Source organism: Monodelphis domestica, chromosome 4, assembly GCF_027887165.1.
Source record: "Monodelphis domestica isolate mMonDom1 chromosome 4, mMonDom1.pri, whole genome shotgun sequence".
NCBI lineage: Eukaryota > Metazoa > Chordata > Mammalia > Didelphimorphia > Didelphidae > Monodelphis > Monodelphis domestica.
In genome coordinates this window covers 433,183,949-433,196,449 of record NC_077230.1, presented here as the reverse complement: position 1 = coordinate 433,196,449, position 12,501 = coordinate 433,183,949, and the positions used below count along the sequence as shown (strand labels likewise).

Genomic DNA, 12,501 nt, shown 5'->3' with positions numbered 1-12,501 from the left:
CCCTTCTCAGAGCCCTCAGTGAGCCTTCCAGGGAAGAGAATCCCAGCCAGGCTTGTGTCTCCCAGCCTCGGGCTTCCCCTGGTCATTCCTGGCAACCCCATCCCAGAGCCCTCCTGGTCCTCAGCCTTCCCCAGCTCCCTCCCTCCTAGACCAGGCAGTTGTTCTGTGGCCTGGATTCTGTTTGGGTGAGGGTTGGGCAGAGGGGCCGCAGGGAGGGCAGAGGAGGAGCTCTGACTGGGGGTCCTGGAGGCTCTGACTGCCCCCCTCCTATCTGGGATCCCAAAGCCCCTTCTGCCTCCTGTTCTTTGTAGGAGAATGAGCAGAAGAGGAGTAAGAGAGGGAGGGGGGAGTCTTCCTGCTCAGAGCACCTTCCTGTGCCTGCCTCACCTCCTTTCTTGTCCTCCCCCTGGACCCTGAAGGCTCTCCCTGCTGGACCTCAGCCTGCCTCAATGCCTGCAGCCAGCCTCCTGCCCAGGAAGAGGAGACAAAGAGTTTGCAGAGGACCCAGGATGGGAGCCAGAGGGGTGGCCCCTGGGAGCCCCAGCACCCCAGCCCAGGTGAGTGCAGTGTGCCCAGGGCTGAGCCCCAGAGGCCTGGGTAGGCAGTTGCCAATGTGTGGTGCCCGGGATGGTTTCTGCCCACAGATAGGCAGGCAGTGGGATGGGGTGGGAGCACCAGTGCCCTGCTCTGTGCTGCTGCTTTTCAGGGTCACTCCGGGCACTCTGGCCCTTCCTGGGCCCCCTCAGGCCCCCCATGGCTGCCCTCCCCTCTTTGCCTCCTCAGTGCTCCCTCCTTAAGGCTCACCGACAAGGACAGCCTCTTCCCTCTTTAGTCTGTTCCTTAGGCTCCATGTGTGCTCTGGGCATGCCTAGCACACACGTGTCTATACACACACACACACACACACACACACACACACACACTGAGCTTCTCACCCACCTGGTTCTTTTGGCCAGGCTCTGCCTTCTGGCAACTTGACCTCAGGGAAAACCCTTCCCACTTGGGTCCTGTGTGGGCAGGACTGGAGCAGAGCCCTGAAGGCTTCCCAGCTCTTGTCCTCAGGGTCTGCTGGTGGCAGGGTCCAGCCTCACTCATGACTCCATTCAGTCAAAAAAATAAATAACAAAAGGAAGACAGCTTAATCATTATGGCCATGGGACTGCTTTGCATCTGATAGCTGCTCCACCATGCCCAGGCTTGGTTTTTATTTTTATACCCATTTTCTTGGCACTCAAATACTCATAATCAAAGAGAGATAATTGGAAAAGTGATAAATTAACTTTTAACAAATCACATGATTAACATTCTATATTTTTGTATTGTGATTACAGACAGAATACAAGATAAATATCACAGGTGGCTTAATTTTCTCATTACCTTTGAGAAGTTTTGAGCTTACAAACAATCAAGGAAAATGACGTATTGCTTTTAATAAAATGGAATAATTAATCAATAGTTCTTAAAAGACAATTCAACAATCATATCATTGAGGTTGAGGGGTACTGGGAACACAATTCAAATTTAGACTGGTGGCTTCTAGGGAGTTTCTGAGTTACTGATTTGTGTAATCGAGTCACTGGAAGCTTGATGTACTTGTACTTATCGCTTGGGCCTCTATAATTGATTTGTGTGCTGGCTTCATGAGAATAGGCTTCTGTGTGTGGGGAAGTTTTGGGCTTGGCCTGTAGCTGTGGTTTTGCTGAGAATTATGTACTTAAGTAAAAGTTAACCCACGATAGTCTTTTGGGATTGGGTTTGAGGATCTGGTCTTTTGGTGATGTTTTGGAGAATTAGGGTACAGGTGTTTTGCTCTTGCATTATTTCTTTTGAGACTAGGGGCAATAATAATCATGTCAATTCATAGGTAAGGGGCATTGATAAAAGAGGTCATGTAAAAGGGGGTTGGGTGGGCAATCACATCTCACCAAGGAGCACTCTGTGGTCTCCCAGGCTACCACATGTGACTCTGTCAAGGCATTGTGATCTGATGGCTCCCAGCAAGGGTCCTCTTCAGAGCAGACATTTCCCTCCCCAGGGCTCTCTGATTGCCTCCCCTTTGCCATGGCTCAGCTCAAATCGAGAAGCACTGAGGAAGGGAAGGGGCTTTGTGGGAACCTGCTGGAGCAGCCCAGGAAGGAGGAACCAGGCCCTGCCCCCCAGGAGCTCCCAGTCTAGTGGGGGGACAAGTGTCCGAGGCCGTGTCTACACTGGCCTTGCAGTATGGATAGGAGAGACTCTCAGAGGGAGGCTGTGGCAGTGCTGCGGGCCAGGAGCTCTGTTCTGAGGGTCAGACATGAGCTGAGCTTGGAAGAAGGAAGCCAGGAGGCCCAGGGAGGAGGGAGAACCTTTCAGCCTGAGGGAAGCCATTGGAGATGCCCAGAGGCAGGGGATGGAGGGTCCTGGTCAGGCTCAGCCAGGAGGCCAGTGTCCCTGGTCAGAGGAGAGGAAGAAGGGACTTGAGGATGTTCAGGGGTGTCTGCAGGGGTCTCCTCTGAGCCTGTCCTGAAATGATGAGGCTCCCCGGTGGCAAGAGGTTGAATGGGGCCGCCAAGGACCCAGCCGGACAGGCGCAGCCCAGACAGTGTTTGGCTCTGACCTCCTTCTTCGTGGCTTCTGGCCCTGGGTGCCCCCTCCTGAGTCTGCAGCTTCCTCTAATGGGGGACCGTCTGCCCCCCATTTCCTCCATCTCCCTCCTTAAAGGAGGAAGAAGAGAGTCATGGAGGGACGTCTGGATGTGCCCCGGGAGGGCCCTTTGGCGATGAGTCCCCAGAGGAGGCAGGAGAAGGTACAAAAAAAGCCCAGACTGAAAGCAGACCTGTGAGCAGGACAAGCACAGGAGCCACGTTCAGGCCATCTCAGAGAGCAGATTCTGCCGTGCCAGGAGAAGAAACAGGAAGGATCTGCTGCTCATCCCAAGAAGGAGACAGGAAGCAGCACAGGAACAAGGGAGGAGATTGGGGAAGGACAGAAGCCCTCCTGGGAAAGAGCCATCCAGCAGTGTGCAGGTGCCCCGAGGGCCGGAGAGAGTAGCAGGGAAGGGGAGCAGCCAGAGAAATGGAGTTTGCTATCAGCAAGGCTCTTGCTCAGGCTCAGGCCAAGATGGAGGCAGAGAGGCCTTCGATGGCCTCAGATGGCCCTGCAGGGGAAACTGAGTCAAGAGGGCCTTCCTTGGCCCCCAGCACTGCCAGTCTCCCTCTGAGAGTCCCTTCCATCTATACTGCAGGGCCAGTGTAGACACGGCTGCTGACATTTGTTCCTCCTTTAGACTGGGAGCTCCTGGGGGGCAGGGCCTGGTTCCAGGGACAGTAGCAGTGCCAGGAGCAGCCTTTTGGGAAGTAATCCATCCCGATGGGCTCTTTGACTCTTCAGAAGGGATTTGGTATTCAACCCTGAAAGGGAACTCTAATATTATTCTACCAAGTAAGTAAACCGAATCTCCGTCCATTTTATTGGGGTGGAAGTTGTCATCTGCGCCCTGTTGGTTAGATTCTATCTTTCAGTGAACCTCTTGACCTTTCATTCTTACACCTTCCGTAATATAGACTCGACCTTTCCTCATCCGGGGTACAAATAAGACTTCATTCATATTTTATTTCAATCTCTTCATGTGATCAGACTCAGATACATGTTTTTTACAATTTCCTTGTTTGGAATGGCAAAGTATGAATTTAAAGAAAAAGGAGAGTAAATAGGAACATGATGGACCTTTGGCCCGGCTTATAGAGAAAAAGTTTGCAGTGGCTCAGGTGACTTTATAACGCTGTGTATTCAGTATAATTCAGAAGTCCCTGCAGTCCCAAGTTAATTAAGAAATACCTGGGAGTTATCATTTTGGAATCTTGGGAGGTGATCAACAAATTCCTTAAATGTCTATTCTACCCACTATTTCTAGAAGACTCTTAATTTAATCATAACTTTCAGGTAGTCAATGATTCTTAGGTTATTTCTCCTTGAACTATGTTCCAGGTAATTTTTTTTCCCAATGAAATGTTTCACATTTTTTCCCTATTTTTTATTCTTTTTTTAAATTGTTTCTTGGTGTCTCAGGGTCATTTGCTTCCACTTGTCCACATTTGTGTTTTCAGGAATTTCATTCTTCATGAATTTTGGTGCCTTTTCCATAAGACTAATTTTTATTTTTAATGATTTGTTTTCATCAGTGTATAAAAATTCAACCATCTTTTTCCATGTGGCCAAGTCTGCTTTTCAGAATATTTTTATTCAATGAATTTTTGTATAGATTTTCCCATTTTGTGTGGTTCCTTTCTTTTCTTACAGCACTTTCCTTCTTTTCTCAATTTTTCCTCCTGTTTATTTAATTTGAATAACCTCATTTGATTTCTTCCAGCAAATCTTTTGGGACCTGAGACGAGTTGACATTTTTCTTTGAGCCTTTCTCAGTTGCTTTTCTGATATAATTATTCCCTTCTGAGTTTTTGTTTTGCTTTGGTCACCATAATACCAATCTATGGCCAGGTTCTTTTTTTTTCTTCTTCTTCTTTTCTCATCTAATTTCATAACCTTTAACTTTATTCTTTTGTGGTGGAGGGGGCTGTCTCAAGCTTTAAGTTTTTCATATCAGAAGTAATTCTGGGATCCTGTAAGTTTTTAGTGCTTCCAAGATGATATGACATAATAAGAGGTATAGTCACTGCTATCTTTGTGTGTGATCAACCACAAGCACTATTTTCTACCCTGGCACTATGACCAGGATTCCTGTTCCACTGCAGTCACAGATTCTGGTGTGTTAGTGCTCCTGCTCATCCTGGGACTGTGAATGAGCCCAGGGACCCAGATCCCCAAAGGGGAAATACAACGGAGTTCTACACCCAGTGCCACTGAAGGGGCCTCTGTCATCTCCTTCTGAGAAGCTTCCTGGACCCTTATAGCCTGTGGGATGTGTACTAGGACAGGAACTTGGTGAAAAATGTAATTGGGAGATCCACAGAGGTTCCACCAGGAAGTAAGCAATGAAAGAGGCTGAATCTTGGGCCCCTCCCCTCTCCACTTCCTGTTCTTTTCCCCACTGAGCAAGGTCAATGGAGATTTCCTCACAGATAGTTGGGTGGTTCTTCTCTCTAATAACAAAACCTTTTAGACTGTGTTGTTAGTTGGAAGGATCTATTTATTCTCTGGGGACAAAGAGATGAGGGTGGGCTTAGAAAGGAGGGGAAAAGGGTCCCTATTCTTTTGAGTTGTAACATTGATGAAGGCATTGAAAAATGAATCTCTTCCTGAAAGCAATGAAATATCTCTTCAGAGGAAAGACGGCAATAACTCTGCCAGGGGTCTCTTCTTGGAAGACTAAATATCTCTTCAGCTCACAGTATAAGTAGAAGGCAATGGCCAAGGAGGAGATGAAGGGCTCTGTTTTCCACCTTCAGGCAGAAGAAGAAAATGAATTCCCAGGCAGCTGGGGTCCCAACTGTCTCTCTCTCAAACTTCCATTGGAACTCTCTCTCTCCCCTCCTCCAATGATTTCTGTGTTCCAGATGTTTCGAGCTCTCCTTGCTTTGCAGATCCAGTTTTTGTCTTTGCCCAAATTTCTTCCATCACCCATGAGAACTCTGGAATCTCTGCTGATTCAGCTGCCTCCAAGGCTTGTGCTGGCTGACAGGGATGGGGCTGCTGCTGGCATGCACCAAGTCTGATAGACTCCTGGCTGGCATGTGGGGAAGAGGTTTCACATCATCTTTTTTCCCCTCCTTGGATCCTCCTCTGTCACTGATAGGACAGATCACTTGTCAGATCCCATAGCTAGAAACCATTCATAGAATCACATTCCTGAACTTCCTTCCAATTGACCATATAAACAACTTCTCATCGTTTCATTGTGCTTCTCATGACTCAGGGTCGAAGGACTGGCATGGACATTGATAAGGGGGATGTCCTTTGAGGGAATCTTTTTTGTGCTTCATTTTCCTTCTAAAAATTAATGATCTCTATGTGAGATGACTTCTGAGGTCTCCTTCAGCTCTGTGCCTTTGGCTTTTGGTGGTTTAGGTGTTGGTGACGTTCCAGGATGTGGCTGTGGACTTCACCCAGGAGGAGTGGCGCCTCTTGGACCCTGGTCAGAAGGAGCTGTACAAGGAGGTGATGGTGGAGAATGCCCAGAACATGCTCTCCCTGGGTAAGGACGATGTTCCCTGGTAATTCTGAATCTACCCTCAAGGCACTGTCTTCATTCCCTCCTGGGTGTGGAAGGTTACTAGCACTTTTCAATGATTAGTAACACCAAAATGCTGATCTCTTGTCTCCTAGGACACCAGGTAATCCTGTTTTATGGTTTTCTTGTAAAAGGTCTTTGCTGTTGATACAGAGCTGGGGTTTTCTTTTCATGTTCCTAAAGCTGTCTCTTACTGGTTCTGGGGATCTTCAGGTCAAAAAAGCAAACCAGTTTTGAAGTAAATAAGACTGAAGAAGTAATCTCAGTCATTCGAGCTAGTCTAACTTTTACCTGAGCATGGATTTTGTCTGCCAAATTCCTGAAACCTGCTCATGCAGTTTTTCTTTGAAGATGGACAGTTAAGGGAACCCCCTACCTGCCAAAAGAGCCCCTTCCTCTTTGGGTTCTTGTAGTGTTTAGAGTGTTCTTTTTTGATATTTCCCATTAAATTGTAGCTCACTCCTCCTAGTCTTACTGTTAGAAGCCGAGTATAACAAGGATGTCTCTGTTCTTCCTTCATAGCCCCACATAATTCTAGTACAAATGGTGGGAAGGGAAGGAAATAAACATGCTTATAGGCCAATATTTTATATATGAGATACCATGCTAAAAACTTCTTTTTAAAATATTATCTAATTTAATTCTCACAACAACCCTGTGAGTTACATGAGATTCATCCTCATTTTGCAACTGAGGAAATAGAGGCAAAGAGAGGATCAATGAGTTGCCTGAGACCCTTAGCCAGGAGGTCTTTGAGAATGGATTTGGACTCAGGATTTTTAGAATCCACGTTCAAGCCACACACCACGACACCATGTATTGATTATTAATTTCTAGATAATAGCATTTCTGCACGTCAGCCTATCCTTCTGTGAAGGCAGTGGAGAAATAGAATTTTGTGATTCCAAATTGGCTTCCCAGTTACCTTGTTCCCATCCTCCACCAAAGCTCCTAATTATCAATACCTAAGAAAAGATCTTTGAGGAGTCCTCAGAGCCACCCTGTGACCTGTCTTGTATGCCCCCTTTCCCTAAAGAGAACCAAAGGACAAGTGTCTTTCTATTCTCATCCTTATTCCAAATGCCCAGGTCTTCCCGTTCCCAGAGAAGATTTAATCTCCCATTTTGACCAAGGGAGAGCTCCATGGATGCTGGAGGGAGAAGGCCCCAGCAACTCCTGTCTAGGTGAGTGACATGAAATCAGGTTTATGAATTCTGTTATCACAGGAGGTGACTACAAATCAATTGGGAATCAATTGGCCTTTTCTTAGGATTCCTCCTATTAGGAGGAGAAAGGGAGACGATATTGGTCAAGTTTGGGACTTATATGAGACATTGTATAATTATGAGCTATTGTTGTTATTATTATTATAAGGGGAAATAGAGATTATTTATCTAAAAAGGTTGGACTAGATTACATTTAAAATAGGGTCACTAGGTATTTATATTCATTCCCAAAAGATTCCTTTACAAATGACTTAGAAAATATAGAAAGAATGAAGTAGGAAATTAGAGAGCCTAGAGTAAGATATCTAGCCTAAGCCCTAAGTAATTTACTCCCAGCCCCTGGCTCAACCTGGGCAGGGGAGTTTAGCCCTTAGAGGCCTTGGCAAAGCTGAGGACCTGGGGAGGTCTCTCTTTAAGAGGCTGGTCTCTCCTGAGGCTAATTTCTTCAGAAAATCTCCAAGAAAGGAGTGAGCCTTTTCACTCACCACGTGTCAATCTTAGAGAAGGGATTTAAGAAGAGCCTCACCAGAAACAGGTTCTCAGGTCCAGTCAGCAGATTCTCCACCAGCCTGCACTCAAGAATGAAGAACTGTCCCTCATAAGAAGTTGTAATTCCTTTTAAAGTCACTTCCGTTTGTATCACTTCCTGTGTCTTCCTTCACTTTTTAGGTGGACAAATCATAGTCTAAAACCTTGCTTAGGACTGCCCAGGAGGCAGTCAGTCCATTCTGATTTGTCACCCACTAGTGCACATGCAGGTCACAGACCTCCCACTTAATGATTAAGTTTGATGTTTACACGTTTGGTGATTAGATCTAAAAATGGGCAGGGGTTACAATTTAATCTTCACAATCCCTCCTGATGATCATTGGGAGACTAGTTTCCCCATTGATCATTTAACATAATTATCTTGCACTCCTAAACAATTTTCTAACTACAGGTGTATACAATATTTCACCTTCTAAGAGGAAACTACAGTAGTGAGAGATAAGAGGGAAATAGAAGAGAGAGAAAAAGCAAAACCAAATGTTTTTCTAGGTGCATTGGAAAAAACCGAATTAGGGGACAGTCCTCTTTGGCATAAGAGTGTACATTTACAATAAATGTTCAACCCCCTTTCGATCAATCGATTGCACCCTCACTTGTTTGGTTTTGTCCAGTTCTTCATGACCCCACTTCTTCTATTCTCCACTATCTCTTGAAAACTGTCCAAGTTGCTATTCATTGTTTCTATGACACTCTCCATCTCATCCCTTCTAGGCACATCTCATCCACTTTTCCTGTAATCTTTCCCAATATCAGGTTTTTTTTTTTCAGTGAGTCTTACTTTCTTTTTAAATGGCCAAAATACTCAAATTCCCACTTTAGTATTTTACCTTCCAAGGAATTCTTTGAATTGATTTATCCATGTATTGACTGATTGGATCTTCTTGCTGTCCAAGGGACTCTCAGAAATCTTCTCTAGCATCACAGTTTGAAAGTGATGATTCTGTGATGCTCAGCATTCATGTTAAAGTCCAAATCTCCAGGCCATACATGACTGCTGGAAAAACTCTAGCTTTGGCTACCTGGATCTTTATCAGTAAAGTGATATCTCTGCTTTTTAATAGGCCATGCAGATGTACCAGAGCTTTCCTGCTAATGGGGATGGGTTTTAATGACTGCACTTCCTACCTTCAATGATCTTTGGCACAAGAGGATAAAATCAAACCCTTCTTCCATTCTTTTCCTTTGATTTAACAGGAATTGATGGGACCAGTTGCCAATTGGTCAGGCTGATCAATTGGTAAAGGTAGTAATCAATAAAATATACTTTCCCTTATAGAAAGCAGTCATAAGGAATGTGCTTTCTCAGGCTGTAACAACATATGGTCAGGGAAACTAGGGGATGCCCCCTCCAGGATGGGATAAACCAGGTGCAGGATAAAATATACCAAGAAAGGTCCATCCTCCCAATTTATGGTATATCTGCCTTGTGTCCAATAGGATTTAATTGCCCTGGTCAGTCTACCCCAGTCAATAAGACCACATTTCACTTATTTTAAAACTTAAAGCCATATATCCTTCATTAGCTGTGCCTCTTCTCTTTGCTAGGCAAATAAATGAACAAGTTACTTTCTGTAAGTGGAGAAAAGCTTATCTATTTGGGTATGTGTGTATCTGTCCTCATGTATGCCTTTCTTTGTTTCCTTCAGATGGAGAGAAGAGCCTTGAAATGAGAGAGACTAATGCAAAGCTCAAGGAAGAGTCACAACAGCCAGGATTCATGAATGATAATTGCTGTGACTTCAGTCTGAGAGAAATCTGTGACTCTGATTTCAAGATAGAAAAAACACAAAAGGTTCAGAGTGAATTTGATAAAAATGGAAAGAATATCAGGCAATATTCCATCTCAATTCAGTGTAAAAAAACGATCTCAGGCAATGACTCTTCTCAGGACAGTAAATGCAGGGAATGCTTTACTAAACAAGTGGTGTTTATTGAGTCTCATGAGAAGCCTCCAGTATTACAAACCTATCAATGTCATAACTGTGAGATGACTTTCAATTTAAAATCAGACCTAATTAGACATCAGAGAAGTCATGCTGGAGAAATGCTTTATACATATAATGCAGTTGAGGAGGCCTTAAGTCATAATTCAGAGCTCACTGACCACCAGAAAAATCAAAATGGAAAAAAATATTATGAATGTAATGACTATGGTAAAGCCTTCAAGAAACAATTATCACTTATACACCATCAAAAATTTCATACTAGCACAAAGCTGCATAAATGTATGCAATGTGGGCAAGCCTTCAGGAGACAGTCATTGCTCATTTCCCATCAGAAAATTCATACTAGAGAGACATCTAATGAGTATCCTGAATATAGTAAAACTTTCAGTGAAAAGTCATCCCTTATTTTATGTGAAAGAAGTCATACTAGAAAACAACCATATGATTATAACCAGTGTGGAAAGACTTTCACACAGAAATCTCATCTGATTGTACATCAGAGAATCTATGCTGGAGAGAAACCTTATAAGTGTAGTCAGTGTGGAAAGAGTTTCCAACAGAAATCCAGTCTTACTAACCATCAGAGAATCCACACTGGAGAGAAACTTTTTAAGTGGAGTCAGTCTGGAAATAGTTCCTCACAAAGCTTCTGTCTTGCTTCAAATCAAAGAATCCACCCTGGAGAAAACCTTTATGGATGTAATCAATGTGGTAAGAATTTCAGATGCAATTCTAATCTCCTTCAACATCAGAGAATCCACACTGGAGAGAAACCTTATGCATGTAAACAATGTGGAAAGACTTTCAGACAGAGGGGCAGTCTTAATGAGCATCAGAGTATCCACACTGGAAAGAAGCCTTATGAATGCCATCAATGTGGAAGGAGTTTTAGGCTGAAACCCATTCTTAGTGCACATCAGAGAATCCACACTGGAGAAAAACCTTATAAGTGTAATCAGTGTGGAAAGACTTTCAGACAGAGGTGCACTCTCAATGCTCATCAGAGAATCCACACTGGAGAAAAATCTTATGAATGTAATCAATGTGGAAAGTCTTTTGGAACATCATCAAGACTTGCTCAACATAAGAGAATCCACACTGGAGAGAAACCTTTTGCATGTCATCAGTGTGGAAAGAGTTTCACACAGAAGTTCGGTCTTGCTCAACATAAGAGAATCCATACTGGAGAGAAGCCTTATGAGTGTAATCACTGTGGAAAGAGTTTCAGACAGAAGTTCAGTCTTGTTGTTCATCAGAGAACCCACACTGGAGAGAAACCTTATGAATGTAATCAATGTGGAAAGACTTTCAGGCGATATTTCAGTCTTGTTGAACATAAGAAAATCCATACTGGAGAGAAACCTTATTCATGTAATCAATGTGGAAAGGCTTTCAGAAGAAATTCTGATCTTCTTAAACATCAAAGAATCCACACTGGAGAGAAACCTTATGCATGTAAACAATGTGGAAAGAGGTTCACACTGAGTTGCAATCTTGTTGTACATCAGAGAATTCACACTGGAGAGAAACCTTATGAATGTAAACAATGTGGTAAGACTTTCACACAGAGCTCCAATCTTGCTCTACATCAGAGAATCCACACTAGAGAGAAAACCTGTGAATAACATGACTATGGTAAACCTTTTAGGAATTGCTCATCTCTTGTTGTTCATCAGAGAATCCACACTGGAGAGAAACTTTATGAATGGAAGCAATGTAAAACCTTCAGTCATCCCTTATTTCCCATGAGAGAATTCATACTAGATAGAAATCTTATCAGAGCAATGAGTGAGAAAATGCATTAAAATGGAGTACAAAGCTTTATTAGACATTCTGAGGACAAGCTGAATATGGATTCAGTGTGGGAATTCTGTCCGTCAGTCTGAGATCATCTCTTACTTACAAACATCATCAGAAGATTCATAGTGGAGAGAAACCGTAGGAATGTGCTCCCAGGGACATGCCTTTTGATGGAAGTGAGAAGTTCCTAGACATCAGAATCTTCACACTGGAAGGAAAGCTTAGAAAAACCATGATTGTAGGAAACCCTTGAAATGGATTTATTCTTGAATGTACATTGGAGAATAAAACTTGGGGTTCAAATGAGCAAATAAATCCTTCTTGCATTAGCACAGATTTAATTAGATAATCTAAATTTCACATTGTATACAAAGTCCCATAAAGGTAATAAATTTTCTTCTGAAATGCGATTGTTTCTAATTCTTCCTTACTAACATTCCATAGCATTCTTATACTATAACTTCATCAGCCATTTTCCAGTTGATTAAAATATTCTCTATTTACTGTTGTTTGATGACACAATAAAAGTTCTAGTATAAATATTTTGATTAATATTGGGGTTATTTTCTTTAGGCTAATAGGTGACACAGTAGACACCTACTTGAGTCAGAAGACCTGAATTCACATCCAGTCCCTGACACTCACTGTGTGAACCTGGGCAAGACATTTAATATTTTACTGACTCTATTTTTCCTACCTGTAGAATGTGTATACTGTGAACACCCACCTCTTAGAGTTGATATGAGGATCAAATGAGATACTATCTATAAAGTGCTTTGCAAAAATAAAATCACTTGATGTAAATGCTCACTAT

At 43.4% G+C, this 12,501-nt stretch overlaps 1 protein-coding gene across 2 annotated transcripts; it reads left to right on the top strand.

Annotated features, from left to right (window-relative positions):
* The first annotated feature begins 325 nt into the window (after positions 1 to 325).
* Positions 326 to 12,204, top strand: LOC100616983 (zinc finger protein 883-like). 2 transcript variants are annotated; one of them, XM_007505741.2, is made up of 4 exons: positions 326 to 557; positions 6,004 to 6,130; positions 7,255 to 7,350; positions 9,588 to 12,203. In XM_007505741.2, the coding sequence occupies exons 1-4, from the start codon at positions 450 to 452 to the stop codon at positions 11,510 to 11,512; spliced, it is 2,256 nt and encodes a 751-aa protein (XP_007505803.2). In that variant the 5' UTR covers positions 326 to 449; the 3' UTR covers positions 11,513 to 12,203. The 2 variants fall into 2 exon arrangements, with proteins under 2 accessions (XP_007505803.2, XP_007505804.2); XM_007505742.3 differs by lacking the exon at positions 326 to 557 and adding an exon at positions 2,020 to 3,420 and having other exon boundaries at positions 9,588 to 12,204.
* Positions 12,205 to 12,501: the final 297 nt, after the last annotated feature.

Coding starts and splice junctions, on each gene's coding strand:
- LOC100616983 (XM_007505741.2), top strand. CDS start 450: ATGCCTGCAGCCAGCCTCCTGCCCAGGAAGAGGAGACAAAGAGTTTGC. Junction 558..6,003: donor GCCCCAGCACCCCAGCCCAG/GTGAGTGCAGTG, acceptor TTGGTGGTTTAG/GTGTTGGTGACGTTCCAGGA. Junction 7,351..9,587: donor CCCCAGCAACTCCTGTCTAG/GTGAGTGACATG, acceptor TGTTTCCTTCAG/ATGGAGAGAAGAGCCTTGAA.